Genomic DNA, 21,696 nt, shown 5'->3' on the forward strand with positions numbered 1-21,696 from the left:
GTGCTTCATTTTCCAGCGATAAAAAAAAATCCTACTCACGCTCTTGTCCTGGCAACACCATTACTGCCGGAAGTTTGGAACGTTTTGCGTGTTTTCAATCGCAGGCTGTCTAGTGTTGAAGAAGCATACGTGCACATAAATGCCGTGCCCGGATAATGGTATCCTTCACGGTTCAATTTAAGTCTCAACCATCCTGACAAGAGATTGCGGAAAAGCTCATTTGCTTTCTTCTCCCAGCAATTTTTCCCCCTATTGTTTTCGTTAACATATTGTGGCAGAAAAGTCACGCCATATATATACCGCGGCAGTTGATGAGACACATATTTGAAAGGATATCGAGATTGGTTGTGGAGTATCATGTCTGCCAAGCCGTCTGAATGAGTGTGTGTTTATCTCTTGGAATGCTATGCGTGGGTGTAAGTCGGACTTTTCGTTTTGTTTCACTTTGTCATATTTTTCATTTCTACCGTCGCTCATCTATCGGCTTTGATGGATGGAAAATGATGATGGTGATGGTGCAATTTTCTCGTTCCTCACTTATGCATATGCCGACAACGAACCATCAGCTGCAGGAGTGGCGAAAGCGGCGGGAGCAAATGCCGAACGTTTGCTTCATGATGTGCTTGCCAACGTAGAACCGAGAAAATGCAACCCCACCGACAGCATGGCGGCGGAGGCGGCACGCATTGTCAGTCGTAGTGGGACGCTTGTGAAAAAATATACGACACACCGCATGGTTGGAGCAAAAAAAAAACACGCGTACGGAATTTAATAACAATACATTATGCAAATATTTCTCCTGCGAGAGATGGTGACAAGCACGGGCTTCATGGTGTGGCCAGGTAAGCATACAAACACACACACATGGACATCGAGGTCAAACTGTGTCGAAGAATCGAAAGAAGAGAAAGAATGAAGAATTTGTACCGAGAGTTGAAGTTGTGTGTACGTTTTTCATATTCTGTTCTTTTTTACCGCTTTGGTTCGCTGTCGCATTAATTTAAAACATTCCTCGTACACACGGCGATAGCCTTTTTGTGTTTCTCTTCGTGCGGCAATGATTTATGTACCTTTTGCCGGTGCTGTGACAAGTCATCGCTCATTGCAGGATCTTAGCGTTGACTTCAAATGTGCCAGTGTGCTAAGGAGGAAGCGTGATGAAGCAACCGCTTAGGCGAAGGCAAAACGGGAAGTGAATCAACATTACCATTGGAATTGTTGCAATCTTTCCAGCGAGTACAAAAAATAGCGCAATCGATCGTCCCGTCGAATTTGGGTGTGAAGTGTTGTGACTTGCTCGAATAACTGCAAAGAGTGTTTCATTTCCTTTCGATTAATTAGCCAAACATCGTTAGGCGTCACCTTTCCGATCGCTTTTCTATTCCACCTGGAAGCTGTTTGGACTAGTGATGGGTAAAGTTGACAAAAGTCCAGAGTCGACTCCGAGTTTGGAACCGACATCGGCAGGTAGTTCCATCCAGCATTATTTGTAGCCGCCCAGGGCCGTCCGGAGTCGGAGTTATATAGCCGTTGGAGTCGTCCGGAGTTCGAGTCTGTGTCGTTCGGGGTCGTCCGGAGCCGGAGTAATCTTGATTCGGAATAACTCCGGGCGGAACTAATGGTTTATATTTAACAGGAGTCCGAATCAGACTAACAATAACCGGAGTCGAGTCGGTGTTGTGAGTGCGCTTCAGAGAGCACATCACTAGTTTGGACGCAAAATCCCAGACAGTCATGAAGTTTGCTGCATCGAAAACGCAAAGACTGAATTCGATTGGTGGCTGCATTAAACTTAGCCCAACTTCTACGCAGCGTTTCAGAAGTTCGTTCTTCAGGTTTAACCAATTCGCCTGCTGGAGGTAACCTTCCGGAAATTGCTGGCCGGTTATGGCAAACGGGACGGATCCGCTACCAGAACCCAGCCAAGAACATGCGCCATCATCCACTTCAATCGACAACAATGAACCCCCCATCGGGGTGGAGGGCATTTGGTCTCTCGGATCCGCACTGCTCCGGGGTGTCTTGATTGGGAAAGCAATCAAGTTGAATAATTGAATACAAGCATACAGGGGTGTACGCGACCCCCTATCAAAGCACACACACACGCGCGCGTATGGCAATCTCTTATTTGCCGAACGAAGATCTCCCATAGAACGAATCCTCCTGCCCCCCCCCCCCCCCCCCCGTTACTCCCTGACCAAGCAATAACCTTAGCGAATCGTGTGCGGACTTTGTCGATGAGAGACGTTCGTTGTGTCATTGTTGGCACGACTACTGTTGTTTGGTTTGCCCCTCCGGTGATGAGGTGAAATCGAATCGCTTAACTTGATTATCCCTGACGAGTCGTAACTACGCGGGCGCGAAATTGAGGAGCCACGGTACAACAACAATAACAGAGGCAAAAAAATCCCAACCAATTGTACATGACACTGTATTAGTGTACCGTTTTTGATGTTTGTTGTTGTGCCGGGTTTGTCGCCGAACGGCTGAAGAGACAATTCTGTCAAACGCACAGAGTCTCGCTGTGTTTTATTGACGGATGTACCGCTGGCAAATTCGTGTCCTAACAAGCGTCTCCTACGTACACAGTAAAGCTACACAGATAGATAGATAGATGAACTTAACCACTTAACCCTACGCCGCGCTGCGCCACTCCAGGAAAACTCCCACTCCAACTCTACAGAAGCGTGATGGCCAAAATCCAGGCCCGGTGGTGCGAAACGCGCTCATACACGTCGGGTAGTCCGGTACCGCACGGGATGCTCCAGGACTGCACGCCGACCAGCTCACCGTCCAGCACGAGCGGACCGCCGGCATCGCCGAGGCAGACGCCCTGGTTAGCCTGGTTGCTGGTGCAGATGGTACGGTCGGAGATTCGGCTACGGTACGGCTCCTCGAACTGCTCGGCACAGTCCTCGCTGCCGATGACGTCCGTGCGGATGAACTGCAGCCGGGTTGGGAGTTGATTGTTTGAAATCTGGAAAGCAAAGGGAGAGGGGAGGATCGAATTAGGACGGTTGTGTGTGTTATCCATGATGGAATGTATGAGAAGTGATTTGGTGAGTCGGAACAGCTCAGGGATTTGTTGCAAGTGGACGCATACGGGAAGGTTGTGATGCCGGCGTTCCGTAAGGACCCAGAATCATGCATCAACCAATCGTGGGGGAGGAGAGGGCCCGTCCCAACCTTAACGCTAAGCCGCCCGGTTCAATCAATTAAACGTGCCCACTTCCCAGTAGTCCCAGTCCCAGACCGGAAGTTTTCTCGCTGTGTCATCGTCGTGGTCGTGGTCGACCCATCTGACAACGGTCGGCTACCAACTGGCTTTTAGTTGGAGTGGAGATTAAAATGGTAAATTGAATCGACTTAAGTGTGCTTATAGACATATGCGACGCGCGCTATGTCTGGGGCCCGTGTTGCTGTAATACACCGGACGGTCGCCAAACCCCGGGCAAGTACGCGGGCGAGCTTTATTGGTTTCTGTCGGAGCTCTGAATCGTTCTTTGCTCCATAAGCAAACTTTGAAGTGTGTTTGCACACTTTTTAGATATTTTTTGTTGTGTCTTTGCTTTTGCACGCACACAACTTCGTAAATGCTTATCCGAAGAGAATAGATGCAAGTGATACAAGCGTATCACAGGACTATAAAATGCATTAAAGAATTGTTGGTTCGCTATCGTTTAGTTACTTGTGGTGCACTCAACGTCTAGCTGGGCAGTATACTTGGGGCAGATTATGGCCCCATTACACTTCAGCTTTCCTGAACTATCCTACCGGAGCTAAGATTATCCGGGCACAGCAATGACTGATATCCGGTACGCTTATTTTCCGGATATATCCGCTTGCACATGTTTCCGGTAGTGTGCACTTATAACTGATAACCCGTGCACTCTTGTTCAAAACATGGAACAGCTTATTCACCACACCTGAAAGTGACACTGAAATGTTCTGTACACTATGTTCTGTTCTGTACCTATGTATACAAAATGTACCCTGCGTTCCCGAAACAGTTCTTTTAAAAATAAGAAGCGCTATTTTCTACAGCTCAGCTTTTCAACTACGGGGTGTCTACCCAATTAGCGAATTCTTCAGAAACGCTGTCACAAACACTCACTGACACGTGTCGCTGGTCGAATTGTGTTACTCCACTGGCAAAACACTTACCGCGAATCGTCCCCATCCGGACACGGTCGCGTTGGTGGCCGTCTCGAAGAAGTCCGTTGCCAGCCGGATGGGCTGCAGCTCGTTGCCGGTGAACGCGAGCGATTCCGCCATCCGTACGAGAGCGATATCGTTCGCGTATGTCTGTGCGTTAAAGTCCGGATGAATGACGAACCGTTCCGCGGTTACGTTGCGCCCGCCGGTAAGCCGATCCGCGCTGCCAACAAACAGCTGCACATCCGAGAGGGCTTTTCCGGTGATGCAGGCAGCTGCCGTCAGTATCCATCGCCGATTCACGACGGTACCGCCACAGTACACCAGCCCCTCGTTGATGAGGGCCACCTGAAAGGGAAACTGTCCGTCGGCCGCATCCTCCCCACCGGCAATTCGTGGGCTGACTGCTGAGGCGATGGACGATGAGTCGATTGATTATTCAAGCAAATTCTAACTCTTCTTCCCACTTGCTCTCCACGTGGGGTATCTCCTGGAAGTGTCCACTTACAGTTGGCTTGTTGGGGCAGAGCAGTCGCTACTGTGACAAAACCCAGCACAACGGCTGCCAGTCGCAGCACCGGCGCAATACTGTCGAACGTCTTCATGTCGAACGAGGGAGCAGTAGTTTCGGGTTTCTTTCCCGCTTTGGTTGGGTACGTTACGCACGAGAACTCTCACGGACGATCGAGTTGTCGTTCCGTTTTATAGCCTGCCCCACAGTGGTGTTGGGTCTCATATCTAATGGTTTCTTTTTTGTGTTTTTTTGTTTTTGTTTCCCGACCTACATGTTCGGTCCCGGCCGATTGAAGAACGCTTATCACCCAGTGCACGATGGCGCGCATATCTCTGGCACCGAAATTTCAGCAATTCATAACTCGGCCAAGAGATTATCTCTTCCTGTCGCTCGGTGGGACACCTGGTGCGTAAAGTTTATTGCATCCGAGGGGTGGTTCGCAGTGGTTTGCTTCTGGCAAAATCCTTACCCTTAGCGCACACACGTACGCAGCTGTTCATTTTCGTTCCGGGAGGATAAAGTGCGCCTTCCTCGGAGCGATAACTGCTAATAACTGGTCATCGAGAATGCGCTCCCACACCACCCCTACGTGGAGGAGCGAGAGGCGGGCGATGAAATTGATTGAAGCCCTTTTCTGTGCAATACTTCTCTGCTGCATGCACACAGACAACTTACCAACACTTAGCATGGCGGTGGTAATAGCAGTTGGAGCATAACTCGGCACTGAAAAAGCATATCCTTAGCAGCATGGACCGGCTGTGGCACGGCAGTGTCTGAGATGCTATCGAAGATGAAACCGAACCAACCGATAACTCCTCTCCGAAACGACTTCTTGGTGCTCAGGTGTTCAAAATGGCAATGTCCATTTGAGATTCACTTAAGCCCGGGTGACTGCTGCAACAAATACCCCCTACGGTGCGCCGGTTATGATGATGCTTGTAAGAGCTCTCCGACTTTCTTGAACTCGGGACTTACGAAGCCGGAAGCCCATAAACAGCACGACGGTTCCACGGCGAAGTCGATCAAAGCCTCCTTCCCCAAGTGGTCGTATGGGTCAACTGTTCGTCTAAAATGAGATTGGTGGGGAGGGTGGGGTTGGGGTCGTGTGAGAGACTAAGGAACTGAAGCGAGGGGGTTTTCGGGAACTGGCAGTGTTGAAATATTTACCAAACTCTCTAATCCCGATGTCGTAAATCGTGTGCCTCCCCCATCTCCCCGGGTTGGTCGATACCTACCTATCAGTAGGTAGCACGGTTGGTTTCTAAGAGTCGGCCCCGCTAGCTCGGTGGCAGGCCCAACAGCCCCGAGCATTAGTCTTGAAGGGTAGTTTTCTTATTTTTCGCCTCCGCTTCGTACACACACATACACAGCTCCCACCCAGCCGCGTGAAACAGGTGGGAATGGGTTACATATTATTCAACCCCTTCATCTCTCGTCTTTCGATGAGACTTCCCGATATGATGGTACGGGACAACCGGAGACGACACGCGGTTTGTAGAGCTTGCCCCCCTGTGCGGACGGGTGGGATAGTGATAGCATCTTTCGTTCGAAGTTTCCAAGAAGGTACCCCGTACGTCGTCGGGTAAGGTTGTGTCACGGTTGTGCGGGTTCGAGAGATAGCGAAAGACTTCTAACCGATTGCCAACTATTCCACCATCTGCGCCTTATTGCCGTTCAGAAGACCAAGCAAACACACACACACACATGGAGCAGAAATGGTCCGGTGTACACATTCAGCATTAGAAACTGTGCTATATACTTGGGAGTCTTCTTGGTTGCTTGATAGGGGTTCTATGGGAACTAAGAAGAGCATGTCAATCGATTAGAGTTTTTGGTTGTTTCAATGTTTCCTCGCTGCCTTCGGGACAGTTTTACATCTTTATTATTGGTCACGAATATGGCTCTGTGATCATTTATTCACTGGTAGTCTTTGTCCTTCAGCAACTCATACTTACATCCGATTGGGAGTCAATGAGTGGTGGATTTTTTTTTTTTCGAGTGATATACTCCACCATGCGAACATTGACAGCTTCTTTCAATGTCCTGTTCCGCTCTGGAAACAGTTTGCTTCTATAAGCCTGAAATTCAAAGCTCGCTCCTGGACACTCACTCCTGCCATTCAATACCAGGTTAGCTTGTCAATGACATTTGGTGCCTCACTCCGGATGCGGACGACTATTCATTTCCGCTTCCATTCCCAAAACTGTCTTCAACGACGGTGTCCGGAAACGTCTGTGAAAATAGAAAATCGATTGCAAAGCATTGACCGGAGCACCACCGCCACGACCGGGACTGTACGGCGGCCATTGCGTGGGCAACAAAACTTTAGATCCCATAAAGTAGAGCTCACCCGCTTCTAACAACGACATCGCTCCTTTCATCGGGACACTTTTGCTGGGGGTGGTGATTCATTCTTTCTTTTCATTGCCCGTCGCCCTATTTCGAGAAGCATCCAGAGATGGCAAACTTCTGTGCGACGCGCGCGCGTTTATCGCACGCTGTGTGACACTTAGCGACGCTACGTGTTACGTTGCTGCAGTGCGGGTTTGGGTGCGCGCGCGAAGCCCAATAAGCTGATAAGCGATCGAATTTATTGATTGGCTTTTTCGATTAGAAACTTCCACTTCGTCGGGTGTTCACTTCCCGGGAAAGTTTGCGTCCAGTAGAGAAGAAGCAGAAGAAGAAGAAAACGCTCATACAGAGAAAGGCAAAGGCAGAAAGGCGTTGTCCATGGTAATCAAATTTTTTATTACTTCTTCACCTGGTTTCATGGCGTTTTCTGTAGCCCAACACGGTTACACAACCCCAAAGCCGCCGTTTGCTTTCCCGTGCTATGTGGACGTTGCGTGTGTAACGCGCCCGTGCCCGGTTTGGGGTTGGTATGCTGTGCCTTACCCGTCCCGTGTAAGGCCGTTCTCATCATCCCTTTCTCACCGGACTTTTCCTGCACCACCCGCCCTGCTGGTACCCGGTGCCCACTGCCGCGCCCTAGTGTACCGTGTTATGGTGTGAACATAAAAATAAAAGCGATCTAAAAATTATAGTTGATTGTTTTCGGGCGTTTTTCCCCCGTTGGGCGTTTTTCTCAGTTCGTTCACTACCAACGATCTACACGGGACAACGGAGGCAAAGAAAGGCGGCGGGGACTGTGGCATGGCTCTTTTGTGGCGCTCTTTTTTATGATTGAAAATCAATTAGGAGTTTAAAAACGGGACAAATTTTGCGTAACGACCAAACGATAAACTCAACCTTCTTCAGTCCGGGTGCCTGCTTTCTTCGCGCGTCCCTCTGCCTCTGTGACAGCAGCAATTTATTCCATGGCCCCACAGCGTAGTGATGATACACGTTTTGGTTTCGGTAAGGCTATTACGGGAGGACTCGTGCAAGGATGTGCCTCGCTCGCTAAATTGGTTAACTGATTGTTGACGTTGACTGGGGCGGGTGGTATGAAGTCGGTGTATAAAACAGGATTTTGCTTTTTTATTTGTTCTCCCTTTTTCGTGACGCTTTGAAGGTTATCGTCACCAGTTTTACTATCACCATGAAATTGTTTTACTTCGGTAGAAGAAGTTTTCCAGCACTGATGGAAAAGGTTGGATTGTAAGATTAGCAAGCTAATATTTAAAGATATATTGCTACACATACATTTAGGGAGGGTGGAAACCTGACCAAGTTTGGCTAATTTTACATCAATGATACTTGTCACTCCTTTCCCTCCTGATTGTGTATGTTATATGCATAACAAACATAAAAAAGCATCGATCGATCTCGTACACACGCATTGCATGATTTTGTAAATAATTTCCCGCTGGGACAAATCAACCCAAGGCTGTGGAGAAAGGCAAACTTCAGCACGTTTTTCGCCGCTTTCGACTTGTACACTGATCAATATCAGAGCTCGTAGAGTGGCTTATTGGCAGTGGACTTATAATTAACTTAATTCCGTGCGGTTTGGTGTTGTCGAACATGAGTGCCTGTAAAACGGAGTAGAAGGATATGGGAAAGAGAAAGAGAGCCAGCAGGAGGAGAGTGGTCTTATGAAACTAGGTCGCACATTGTGCTGCGAATTGTACTGTTGACTTCGTGGATAAATAATAATTAGCTCACTTAATTATCATTCAAGTGATTTTAATTACCTGCGGTCCGGTGAACTGCTGGACTGGACTCTAGGACGTTTGCTGTGTGCGGGAAAGGTTGAGCACAAGAGCGCAAGGACTTCGGTTGCGCGCCGGCACATTCGAATACAGAACGTGGGCCAGGATCGTTGGGAAATTTATGCAAACGGTGCGAAGTGTTCGGTGGGCCGGACGGGAGAAGGTGAATACTTTTAATTCCATTTACATTTTGCAGCGAGACGGAAAATCCTCGATGGCTACACTTGAAGCGAGTGGTTTTATTATTTTAATAATCCGACCACTATCGTGCCACCTCCGTCCCGTAGCTCCGGAACGCTTTGGGAGTGCCTCTAAGCTTCATCCGGCGTCGTTTGTGTAATTTGAATACGATTAAGAATGATTCATTTTGAAGTGCAGTCACCCGTGGCAGCACGATGGCAAGAGATTCATCAATTAGAAATCCCACCGCTTTACGCCCGTTCCGAGGGGGCTTTCAAGCAGCTTAGGAATGTGGTCTTATCTACACGAAAGAGCCCTTCGGTGCCCGCAAAACGGCACGTCTGAGTATCCTAATGCTTCGCTCGACTCCTAATATATTTCGCTTTTTTGCTCTTCCTTCGCCTCTCTTGCTATTAGAAATCTTGCGTAAAATCTGTCCCCGAAAATTGAACCGAAACATCATTTTTCATGATTTACTATCCGACAGCAGCTTTAGCAGAGAGTGAGCGAGAGCGAAGTGTAAGAGACTGAGGCACCGAACCTTCCAACCATATGCACGTGGGCCGATCTCATAGGCACACTGCTGGTGTTGTATCAAGCTTAGAGGAACCGTTTTTATGAGTTCATTTTTAATAGCTTTGATGATGCTTCTTCTTCTCGCCTGGACGTTGATGTGTTTGCCCGTCGGCTCGCAATCTTTTCATGGGAATAAGGTTCGGTCTTTAAGGTCAACCTAGATGAACGACGGTGTTTTTTCGTCCATAACCTCATAGATTTCATTGATGTACGATTAGGTGATATCTGTGGGGAGAGGGGGGGGGGGTTATAATGCTTCGAAAAAGCATTGGGTGAAGCAGCAGGTGGTGGAATGAACTTTCGTGGAAATCTTAATAAAAGTGTCACATTCGGTTTTTGGTTTTAGTGGACGTATGGACGTAACCTCCCCTCAATGCCATATCGCTTGGTCTTTAATTTCTGATCGTAAACATTGGTGGAGACCGTCGGCCTGCCTTTGAACGGTTGGTAATTTTCTAAATCGTAAGCAGCCTAGCACAGGCTGACCTATGAACGCGTGCCGCTGCTACGTAAAGACCCGATGATGATGGTCATAAAAATCTGGCACAGCGAACTTCTGTTGCCTTCTTCCAGTTATAGTGGTTAAAAAGTACAGGCCGTCATGGATAATGGAATCAAAGTTGGGAGTACATCGAGAAAGCTACCTCTTGGAGACTGACCTTCGTCTATGAATCGTTTGGAGTGTGCACTTTGGCGACGGCAACGAATATCGTAACGAGGACGGCCAATATCGTATCGTACAGTATTAATTTATTACCGCAATCGATTGAAATCTGCGTGTCCTGTAAGCATTCCTACAGGTGGCACATTGAGTCGTCGTACAAGATTCGATCGGACGTTTATTGGCTACAGGCGAATGAAGCTCACTGGGAATGGAAAGTGCGTGGACACTAAACTAGGTTAGATGTAGGCTCCACTGGGATGTGCCCAAGACTGTCAAAAGGCCTGTGGACTAACGTTGCTAACGAAGGTGAGTAAGTGTGCTCGTAACGATTGAACCGTTCCAATAATGCACGATTCGGTTATGGTATGGAATTCTTAATGACCAGCATCACTGTTATGCCAAGAACGGAGTGACTATGGATTGACTCCTAACGACTTCCTGACCACGTCCTTTAGAAAGACTTGCTAGACTGTATGTTTAAGCTTTCTACTAAGTTTTTTTTATCTGTTTTATCGTCTTTCCATCCCGAGCAATGTTGCTGAGAGTTTCAACATACACATCCGATAGATAAGCGCTGCCATTCGGAAACTTTAATAACCATTAGCCTCAGTTCTACTCCAGCATACCAACTCCAATATATTTTATCCAGTCGCTTTTCAGTTTCGTAACATTCTCGCCCTCTATTGGTCATCGTGTGTCGAGTTTCATTCTTCCTCTAGACAAGGACTGGCCCAGTTCAAAGCGTTGTCCGCAACCAGCTAGCGGTACGTCATATAGCTTCTATTCCCAACTCAAGCCACACCTCACACCTTCCGTTGTGTCAATAATGAGATTGGAAATATTGCGTAATCAAAATAACATCTTCAAACACCACCATCACCAGTAGCTACATAATACGGCAGCCCATATTTTCATCCTTTCTGTGCCATTCGGCAGAAAAAGGAAACATCTTTAGTATGTATAGTGTTGCAGGATCCGTTGTTTCAGTTCAGTTTGCGGCCTTTGGAAGCATTCATAAGCGGAAGCCTGCGGGCCGCAACAGCAGAGCCCAGCGTTAGTAAGCTGCCCGGTGGGTAAAAGTTAATCAAGATTCTCTGTCCCAAGAATGGAACCATAAATTTTCACCAACCACCAACCAAGTTCGGCACCAGAGTTCACACTGCTCGTTCGTCTGTCCTCGCGCGAGTAGTAGCTCGAATGGGGTTTCGTCCTATCGGCTTGTAATGATCTCTTATGATTATTTACTAACCTTCTTCCTTTCTTGGCCCATTTCGGACGGACGTACATATTTACGTGTTGTGCTCGCTGCCATGATCAGCAAGCGGCGCGGCACGCGTCATCCTCACCCAGTTGTCGCCACCACACGGCTGACGATGATGTGCCTTACTACAGAACAGATACTCGCCGTCCTTGGTATCTATATCATTATCATCATCATCGTCATCATCATCATTGTATGATTATTTCTGTGCTGTCGTTTCTCGAACCCCGAAGGAAGGTTGGTGGTGGAGGTGAATCGTATCTGGGTTTTTGATTTTACCCCATAAACCATCCCTCCACGACGTTCCTGTGGCAAGCCGATTGGCGGAAGCCACCGAACGGTGACAGATTCGATCCTTACTTGGACGGCGGATTCCATAAACGGTGCACGGTGAGGCAAACATAAGTATCATAAAACTTAAGCTTATCATTGTTGAAAAAGGAGCAGAAGGAACATTCCTGTGGGGGTGATTCAAGGGTGTAGGGGGTGTTGGTATACACGCATAATATAGCCGAGGCGAGAATTGGACATGTGACACACGTCGCAGCCGCCGCCATCGCCACGGGTTGTTCCCATCTCGTTGGCACAGTTGGCTGGAGGATGGGCTGGAGAGATATATCATTCCCCAGCGGTCGTCCCATATCAGGACATATGGGGTCACACGCCGCGTCCTGGTTGCCCTACCGATCCACCCGGGTACATGCATATTGATAATGTATGTATGATATAGCACCGGCGACAATGAGTTACGAGAACGCAGTTTAGTTAGAACCTTGCGCTACTCATTTGCGGCAAAAGCAGTCTTTCCAACGCTCTTGTTATTTCACCGAGGCTTTTTTTTGCACTCCTCATACGGTCCTCCTCTTACAGTCAGGCGAGTCGTACGTCAAAGCCATATTTTTGGGGTCTAGCTTTTGAAGTCGTGCAGCAAGCGCACACCCGCTCGGAGATGGGGGGGGGGGACTAAGCGAAATTAATGATTCAAACTTCATCATGCGAAAAGTGGACCTTAAGAAAAGGATCTTTGCGAGGGTTGAACTTTGGTTGCCGACAACTGGTCGTGACATGGGTACCGCCAGTGTCTGTGTGTGTGTGTGCTGTGATGGCACGTTGTTGTGTACCGGTGGGGTGGAAAAGTATTGGCTTTGTTCTTTTTGACCTCGTCTTCGTTTTCCTTCGCCAAAGAGCCGAAGCATAATTTATAATGCGCTACAAGTTACTGTACCGACGCTTTTGCACGAGCTGAAACTCCAAATGTGGTTAGAAGATCGATATATACACACCTTTTGCGTTAGGTAAGGTGCTAAAGGACAGAGGGTGAACGGCGATGGAGCTTTTGTTAGTTGGCTAACCTTTTTGTTTCGTACGCGCGCCCGCCATCGGTAAGGAAAGGGGTAGAGACGTAAAAGGTGGCATGTTTTGATCGTTTGCCTGAATGGGTCGAAGGTGTACGCCCACCGTCCGAATTCCGGTGCTCTCGCATCAAAGCGTCACTGTGAGTACGACCTCCCCTTCACACTCTCTAATAGCTGAAACCCGTTATCATCTACGACACCTTCTGGCGTGCCCGCAGAGGACTGTGTTTGTGTAGCGCTGTGAAGTTGTCTTGCCTAGGAGCTTACCTAAGAAAACATAGCCAAGAGCAGTATGATGGTAGCACCAGCAGCAGCAGCAGTAGCAGCAAAAAATCGATCTTTAAAAGCACCTGAAATCAGATCTATATCAGATGGGCGTCTGGCTCCATTTAAGGTGTATTAATTCCACAACCGGCCAACCGCCCGGTAGGCAGCACACCGATTCGGTTTGTTACGGGCTCATGTACAAGTTTTGATCGGGTTTTTATACACACCTCATCGACACCCCCTACCCGCCGCCCTCTCCTATCGGCTCCACGATCTTCACAAAGTCATCGACGCGCTACTCGGCTACCACACAATCGTGATAGATGCTGTGTGTGTGGCCACAGCAACAAGTAGTACAGCAGTGTCTCAAAACTGATGCCATGTTTGCCACCGTGTATTCTGTGTGCGTGTGCGTGTGCGTCTGCGGTGGAGATAGTTAAAGATATTTAAAACTAATGGAACACCATCTTTGGACACCCTCTCGGACACTGGTCGTCGTCGCCGCCAGCAGTCCTCCCGTGCGATCGACGAGAGAGCGCGCAAGCAAAACCTCGACCCTGCGGTGTGGTCGCACGTCACTTTACATAATTTGTCACTTTCAATCGTTTTTTTCGTCTTTCGTCCCGGCTCTATTGCTTCCCTTTCCAAATCCATCGACTGTGCCTGCCCCTTCCTCCTTCACTCACTGCATCGCTCGTTTGACAAATCTAACTCGGCCAACGCGGGCGCAATCTTGTGGTTGCGCTATTTCTGGACATAGGCCAGATGCGCCTCCATCTTGCTTCACGTGACACACGCGACACCTTCTCTTGCCGGCCAATTCAGTGGCCTGGCTGGTGAACCGTTCGTGGACAGTTTTTCGCACGACGGTTTCTCCCTCCCCGTCAATCCTCCGCTCTCTAGGCCTTTCGGAGCAGCGTGACAACACAAAACAACGTGCGTTAACCAATTCTTTTTGCTGTCTTCAATTTCGCCATTTGCATTTGTGTTTGTTGGTTTTTAGTTTTGCTTTTTTGGTGTTACGTGGAACCTACATAGATGTGTGTGTTTGTTGTTTAGTACTAACTTCTCATCGTATCTTTTTCTTCTTGTCTCTCTTTACTTCACAGAAGCTACTGCCTCCTGCCCGCTACTAGACGCCGTTAGTTAGCGTAAGTGTTGATGCATGTTCCGTCAAATTAAAACCAGCAAGCAATCTATTTCAGGCCGGCCAGTTCTCCGGGTGGTGCGTGCGTTCGGTTTGCTAAAAATTTAAACGTTTCGACACATTTCACTCTCTCTGGCTATTATGAGCGGCCAGTTACATCCGCGAACTGCGGACGGTCGCGCAAATGGTTCGAAATCGTTAGAGGGTTGTTGCTCAATAGCTGAAGCTCCTGGACTGGCAGGTGACAGATGCGTTGTCCCTTGTTTTTGCATCGATGCAAGCCTAGCATCGGTTGCGAATGTTCGTCTGTATGTAATGCTTTTGTATAATTAGTTGCTGTTGCATATCTTTATTGATGCTCTCTATAATTCTTAATGGATCATTTTACACCGATAAATCATGATCTTGCATGGGCGCCATGATGTGATAATTCCATACCATGATATATTTGACAATGGCAAGGGCTATACTGTAATGGATTGTGTCTCCAATAGCAATTGAAATACACTTCCAGAAGTTCGATACATGCTTTTTATATAATAACTATTTTGTATTTAATTCAAAAATATATTCATAGTTGGGTTAATACCGACAAATATATAAATAAATAAATAAATAAATAAATAGTGACTAAGCATAAATAAGTAATAAAATAGTTTTTGATCTTATAATACTTTAACGATCAAACTCTTTACACGAAACTTATATTAACCTAATATGTTTGCCATTTTCAACAGCATACTAAAACATTCGTTAGACATCTAAATCTACTAAATATGCGATAAACGGTTCAATCTAACAGACAGATGTCGAGAATAAGTCGTTGAAAAGGGGGTTTGTGTAATAAACCCATAAATCGGATCAGTGAAGTGTTGTCCTCAGCACAACATTGCCAACCGAAATGTATGCGGACACTAGCACTTGTTTAGAACCATGCACAATCAAACCTGATTATGCTGAGTGTGCAGGAAAACTCAGTATCAAGATGCAACCGACGGTGAAAGCATTTTACCCGCATTCTCTCCATCATGCTTTCATTTTTTCTGTGTTCAGGTGAACAAACTCCCAATCGCTTGGCGCTGATGGTGTTGTCAGGTTCTGTCCTCGCGCCACCTGACAAGACGCAACCTTCTTCACTGTACACAACTATGCACGGATACCTTTTTCTGGAGGTTTTTACCTCGGTCGGAATGTGTTATCTGTTGCACCACCGTCGACTGAGCACATAGTGCTTTACGAACGGAACGTCTTAGATTAGGGCAAATGAAGGAATTTCACTTTTGAAATTTAAATTGCATTTCCGTTCCTTGGTTGAGCTTAGCTACCCGCTCTGCGGTGCTGCTGCTCGTGTGTTGCACTACAAGACTGACTGCGGGGCGCAGGGTGATAACAAGAACCTGATGAAGACGGACAGAAACCACCCGGCATGCTCTCTCCCTTCGGTTGTGACGTGTTATGCTGCTTTCGCTCGTGTTCGTGTTGTGTTAGACATCCATCAACCACCCGGCCGCGACATGATATTGTACTTGCTGCCGGCGACTGCTGACGAGATTATTTTTCCCAAAGCACCGAAAACGCGCGCGCCCGTCAGCCGGGTGGCGGTGGCTGGTGTCTGTGCAAGAGGTGCGTTGTTGAACAAAGCAGTGCGCACGATGAAACATATTTTCGGTGGGTGGTGGCTGGGTTTTGTTTGTTTGTTTGTTTTTTTTGTTCGTTTTGCCCGTCTTCAAGACAGCAAAATTTGTAAAAAGAAAATAAGGACAACCCGCACAACTGCCGGGGCGGACACGAAAGTCAATGACGGCACCTATCCCCAAACGAGCAGACGGTAAAATCACGCACAGAATGTTATCAGCAGTTGCCTTCGAATTGTTGTTTTCCGTGCTCTCGTGTTTTGCCCCACAAACACACTCATAAGCACACGGTCTCGCCATTTTCTTTTTTGTTTTCCTCTCGGTGTGCACGAACCCCCACGGGTCGTAAGGCAGGCCCGAACTTCAGAATATTTAAATAAGTGCGTGGAGCGCTTGTATGTTTCCTTTCTCACCTAGGCTTCTGCTCCCGCAGATATGGGTAATAAATTTTACCATAAATTTCATTCGCATAACAAACTTGTCACTTGGAGCGCACAACCTTTCACCGTAGGTAGCGGGATGGGGGATGGTCCCTTTGAAGGTCCTGTTTTGTTTTGCATTCTGGTAATGGCTTTCACGAACATTTTTACCTAACAGCGGTGGAAGATGTTGTTTGATCAAATTGCTTCTCGAGGCTTTATGGATATATGGCTTGCTAATACACAGTGCTATGTTTATCATTGGTGGTTAACAATTTATAAAATTTCGTTTGATTATACAGTTGTAAAATCACGAGATTAAAACATTGCCACATTCAATTGGAGTTAGATTTGCCAATTTTAAATGATTATTGTATTAATAAATTAAGGATTGAAACAAGGTCTACCTAACATAAATGTAATAACATAGCTTATATTTCCACAAATATTTACATTTTGGAGATTCATAACTGTTATACTTAAAAATACCAATTAGAATAAAAAATCTAATCAAAATTTCGCTGTGTGCATGCGAGTGGTTAATAATTTTTATTCTTATCTTTTATCAATGAATACATTTACTCACATGTTTTTTGCCTTATTTCTCCACACATTTGCATCCTTTTGGCATCCCACTTTTGGTTCCTTTTTGAGGAAGGCACACGTATGTAAATGTTGTTCAGAAAATTGGTTCCGTTTTCGGCTTCTGATCACGTGCACGGGCGAATTTTCGTTCCGTACAGATAAAATAACAAACTATCCTAGACAAGAAAATGTATCAGTGTGTGTGTTTCTAAACATAAACCCTAACGGTCAACGGCCATTTTACTCTTACCGATCGAAATAGAATATCTATCTCTATTCTGCTTCTGGAAACATTTTAGTGGGTTTGAACGTGTGCACAGGAAGCTTCATCACCTTGAAATACTTGAAAAGGTGAAACTTTCTTTGGCTGCCTTTCCTGACATTCCCGTCCGAAAAGAAAAACTATCTATGATTTATCGCGCAAACCAAAGGAACACGAAAATTCGGCAAAGGAAGCACGAAATGGGGCTGTGGGCCATGTAACAGAAACAATATATGAAAATAGAATCATAAATTGTAGCCCTTTCCTTTGCCAAGCACCGATCCTTCTACGCGTGCGATGGGTGGGACCTTCACTTTTTCTTTTAAGCACGAACTATAGGTCACCTGATTGAAAGTACTAGCGCGTAGGACTGTAGCACTCTAAAAACCAAACTTTCTTGCCATCGAAGCGAATAATCGTTCGATGAAGGTTAAAATAGTTGGTGTAATATCGACGAAGCGCCAGACGAAAATATGAAAGTGCGGTAGCGACAAGGACACTGAAGGAGCGGGAAGGAAATTTACATCACCTTACACCATCTCTCGAACACTTACAATTAACTAAGCGAAAAATAGTTCACTATCGCATCGCTGCATGCATCCACGAAGAGTTTGTGATCTGTCTGAAAAGTTACGGTTACGGCAGGTCAGAAATTCCCTAAAATTATGGAGCAATAACAGACAAAAAATGCACACTCATATAGACCTATATACTTAGTTTAAAAAATAGTGCAAGAAAAAGAAAATCGATATTTCGCTACGCCAAACGATTTGCGACATAAAAACGACTCCCTACGCACCAGCACGTGTTAGAATTTACTAGCAGCACTAGATTCATGAAACACAGTCGTTTTCCCTTCCAACGTTGTTGGAATGGTCCCAGATGTGTGGAGTGCTTATTGCTTTGCTTCACCGTATTTCTTTTTTTTTTGTCTTACCGAACCATTTGCTCGACATGGAAATGCAACAAACCGGGACTATTTGGCATGGTTGGAGGCCTTTTGGTTGAAGTTGAACCTTTGTTTTATGTGCACTTTTATTTTCACGCACACATTTTTCCATGTACACCACTTTGCGTATGAAAACAGCGGAGAAAAACGGAAACGTTGGCACCTGATCGGGAGCAAAGTGCGTTTTCCTAGCCGACCGGGCTGTTCTGCTATTAAAAAAAACAACCACGAAACGTTAAGAAGGTTCCTTCCTTACAGCACACACAACTGCATGCATGAGTGTGTATACGAGGATCAAAACAAACCCCTAAGTAAAAGAAGTCGTAGACGTAATACGTACGGAAAATGCTTAAGGGAGCTATGATGTACAAGCTACCAACCCCTCGGTTGGAATGTCGGAAAACATGAGTTGAATATCCGGCACCAGCTGAAGAATGCATGGATGGGGGAAGCAGAGAATTCGTTTCCCAGAGTCCCTCCGTTTTTAAATGGTCATTGATGGTAAGGAATATCTTACCAACTTGCCAGTGTAGTATGCTCAAACGGAAATGGGAAATGGCTTTGTGGGCAAATGGTAGGCAACATTGAAAGTATTCGGAATTGGTGGAGTCGGTGGTGGCGTTGGATATGACAAATATCGGTAATCCTTGCTACTGCTCCAATTTGAGGATTGATAAGTGTTTGCAATAAAGTGACTTGGTTTGATTTTGGTTTTATTTGAAAATGAAATTTCAAATATAATTCAAACTTAAATACGTTTATGTTTAGTTCCGTCTTGTATTCCGAGTAAACAATCTGCCCAACCAACGCTATAGCAAAGAAACAAAGTAAAACAAAGTAGTTTACGACGTCCCTTCTCTAGCAGCTATTCAATCACAAAAGTAAACTTTATTGCTTGAATTCGCTTTAAATCGTAAAATAAAGATAAAATTGCATTTTAAAAATGCTACCTTGCAGAATGAGCCCATCAATGTGTGGCCAAAGCATGTTCGACGCGCCGCAATCCTTTGGCGGAAGCCTTATTCCTCTCTATTTTCGTTCTGCGTCTCAACATTTCGATCTCCTTGCTAGCCCAATACCGAATGCTACTACCATTACCTTCACATATACACCCACAGAGCATTCCTTCTTTTGCATTCAGCAGCACATTTTCATCACGAAAAGCGCACTCCATAACAAATGCTACCATATTTCCACCCCCCTCTCCAAACACTGATCGCGAGCGTAAGTGAAAAACGAAGCGTACAGCGAACCGAAAGAATATTTTTCCTTCCATCCGCCAAATCGGCACTCCTCTACCACCTTCCCCATAGCTGCCGATGCCGATTACGTCAAGTTACAGCAACATTCATAAATTATGGATTTATGCACAATCGGCAACCGCTCGTTGACCTTTTCTCCGGTAGCTCCGTCCTGCATCTAGAGAGTGGATAACTCCCCTATACGCTTCTTGTGGGGAGCAGAGACGAAGGAGCGGTGTATGTGTGTGTGTGTGTGTGTGTGTAAGTGTGGAGTCGTAGCACAAAAGTGGTCTTCCGGTTTCTGTGCACGGTTGGTTCCGTTTTGTCCTTTCCCCGCCCTACCTTCTTTGCATAAACCAGAGGGGCCGGCACGCTAGCCTCCTTCCGTGCTCGAAGCCACTTGGACGTCTGTACGTCCTTTTCCAGCCAACCGGCAAGGAGGAAATTCTTTTTGGTTTGTCCACATACGAACGAATTTCTTCACCGCCAGCGTTGCCGATACCCACTTTCCGTGGTTTTCTGGCCCGTGTGGTTCCCCAAAGCGTGGCGTGAATGTCGTCTGCCAGGAAGGTTGTCGTTTGGATATCCTCTTTGGTTGGTAGCCGACTAAGCTAAGAATTGTGGATAAAGGAGGGAATTCAGAGAGAGGATACTATAAACCAGGAAAAAGCGGTTGTTTGCCCCTTCCACACTCTTGCCACTGATTTCCGAGCCTGGTGTTGCGCTATTATGAAATCAGCTAAGGGGTTTGGTGCCGCTGAGTGTGGCTTGAACTATTTTTACTCTGCCGGTTGTGAAAAGGATATCTATGTATCATATGCCCGTTTATTTTTTTACAGATTAATATAGCAATTTTTCGTTGTTTTAAAATGTTGGTTCTAAAAATTATTTACAGTGGAATCAACATTTCAACAAGCATGACTAAAGGCGGTTTAATATTTGTACATACCACTGCTGAATCAAATTTATTTGCAGATATACCATAGACTACCATAGCCTTCGGTTGTGGAATACAGATGATTATATAGCTCATAGATTATACCATATTTTTCTCTCTAACTTGGCAAATGTTTGAAAAAATCGCTAGTCACAACAAATACCGATCGTTCTACATACATGCCTTAATTTTATTATTTTCACTACATTATCATTTTTGGTCATCTGTAATGAAATTTAACCATTTTGGAAAACATTCTTCTTCTTTGGCTCAACAACTGTTGTCGGTCAAGGCCTGCCTTTACCACTTGTGGGCTTGGTTTTCAGTGGCTTATAGATTACCCCCATAGCACGGTCCATTTGGGACTTGAACCCCGGGCATGTTGTTAAGTCGTACGAGTTGACGACTGTACCACGAGACCGGCTATAATCTGGAAAAATCGCATAACTAAAGTTATGTTTTCAAAATATTTGACATTATTGGGAGGTCATATATCATCTAGTTGAAAATAAGCAAGGAGTTTGGTTCTTGCAGAATAGAATGCATGGAATGGTGGATGAACCCTAATTTAGATAGAATCAGTCGGCTTCCCACTACCCCAGCGAACGTCACTACGATACATTATCTATCTATAAAAATGAGGGAAAAGATATCGTCCTCACTTTTTTAATCCTTTACACCTACTCCTGAAGCGAGACAAGTCTCATCCGCAAAATCTACAAACACACCAGGGAATAATGCTGGTCCCAAAAGGATGAGGACAAAATTTGGTAAAACGTTTTCCCTGGGAGTAGGTTTACTGGGGTGGTTTTATTGATATTTTACCACCGAGCGAACGCTATCCCGCTCGACCGAAGCTCTTTGGGGAATGTGTGTTGCGCGCGTGTGTTTGTGTTTGTACACATGGGTTAAACCCCCCATTTCGTCCTTTTCTCTTACTATCGTACCGTCCTTTTCGTCCTGTGGTACCATTGGCTTAACTTTTCGATGGCGGGTGCCACAGCCCGAGGACGAGACATGATGGATTTTACCCGGAAAACCCGAGGATGAATTTGCTCGCTTGTGAGACGACTTCTTCACGTCGACCAAGGAGAGGCATGTCGCGTTTGCAAATAGCTGCAGGAGGACTGAGTGCTCGGCAAGCGTTTTTGGTGCTGTTGGGTGTGCCTTGTGAGATGAAACATTGGGTTTTTAGGGCTCAATTTCAAGCGTCGAAATCAGCACGATCGTAAGGACGCAAACAAGACTCTGGTGAAATGTAACCCAGTGAGAGTGGTGACCCTGTACAAAGACAGGACAGGAGCTGCCTGCGATGGTGTAGATTGAAACGAAACGAAAATGAAATGAAAAAGAAAATTGAAAATGGTGTCATCAGAGGAAAAAACGGATACAACGC

At 46.2% G+C, this 21,696-nt stretch overlaps 2 protein-coding genes across 10 annotated transcripts in view; one reads left to right on the forward strand and one right to left on the reverse strand.

Moving 5' to 3' along the window:
- The window catches only part of LOC121591006 (latrophilin Cirl), an 88,565-nt gene that overhangs the window by 46,329 nt on the left and 20,540 nt on the right, over positions 1-21,696 (forward strand). For all 8 annotated transcript variants that reach the window (XR_006004505.1, XR_006004506.1, XM_041911285.1 and 5 more), the window contains one exon: positions 14,236-14,277. The gene's annotated coding sequence lies outside the window, so the exon portion shown is untranslated. The remainder of the gene's footprint in view (positions 1-14,235; positions 14,278-21,696) is intronic.
- On the reverse strand, positions 2,499-4,844 carry LOC121591008 (chymotrypsin-2-like). 2 transcript variants are annotated; one of them, XM_041911292.1, is made up of 3 exons: positions 4,664-4,844; positions 4,165-4,559; positions 2,499-2,977 (listed from the first exon to the last, which is right to left on the reverse strand). In XM_041911292.1, the coding sequence occupies exons 1-3, from the start codon at positions 4,758-4,760 to the stop codon at positions 2,678-2,680; spliced, it is 792 nt and encodes a 263-aa protein (XP_041767226.1). In that variant the 5' UTR covers positions 4,761-4,844; the 3' UTR covers positions 2,499-2,677. The 2 variants fall into 2 exon arrangements, with proteins under 2 accessions (XP_041767226.1, XP_041767225.1); XM_041911291.1 differs by having other exon boundaries at positions 4,165-4,562.

This window comes from Anopheles merus, chromosome 2R (assembly GCF_017562075.2).
Source record: "Anopheles merus strain MAF chromosome 2R, AmerM5.1, whole genome shotgun sequence".
NCBI lineage: Eukaryota > Metazoa > Arthropoda > Insecta > Diptera > Culicidae > Anopheles > Anopheles merus.

Bases quoted from the DNA above. Each gene is read 5' to 3' on its own strand.
- LOC121591008 (XM_041911291.1), bottom strand. From the start codon at position 4,760: ATGAAGACGTTCGACAGTATTGCGCCGGTGCTGCGACTGGCAGCCGTT. The intron at 4,563-4,663 runs GTAAGTGGACAC...CCATCGCCTCAG, and splicing joins TCTGCCCCAACAAGCCAACT to CAGTCAGCCCACGAATTGCC. The intron at 2,978-4,164 runs GTAAGTGTTTTG...TTTGCTTTCCAG, and splicing joins CCGGATGGGGACGATTCGCG to ATTTCAAACAATCAACTCCC.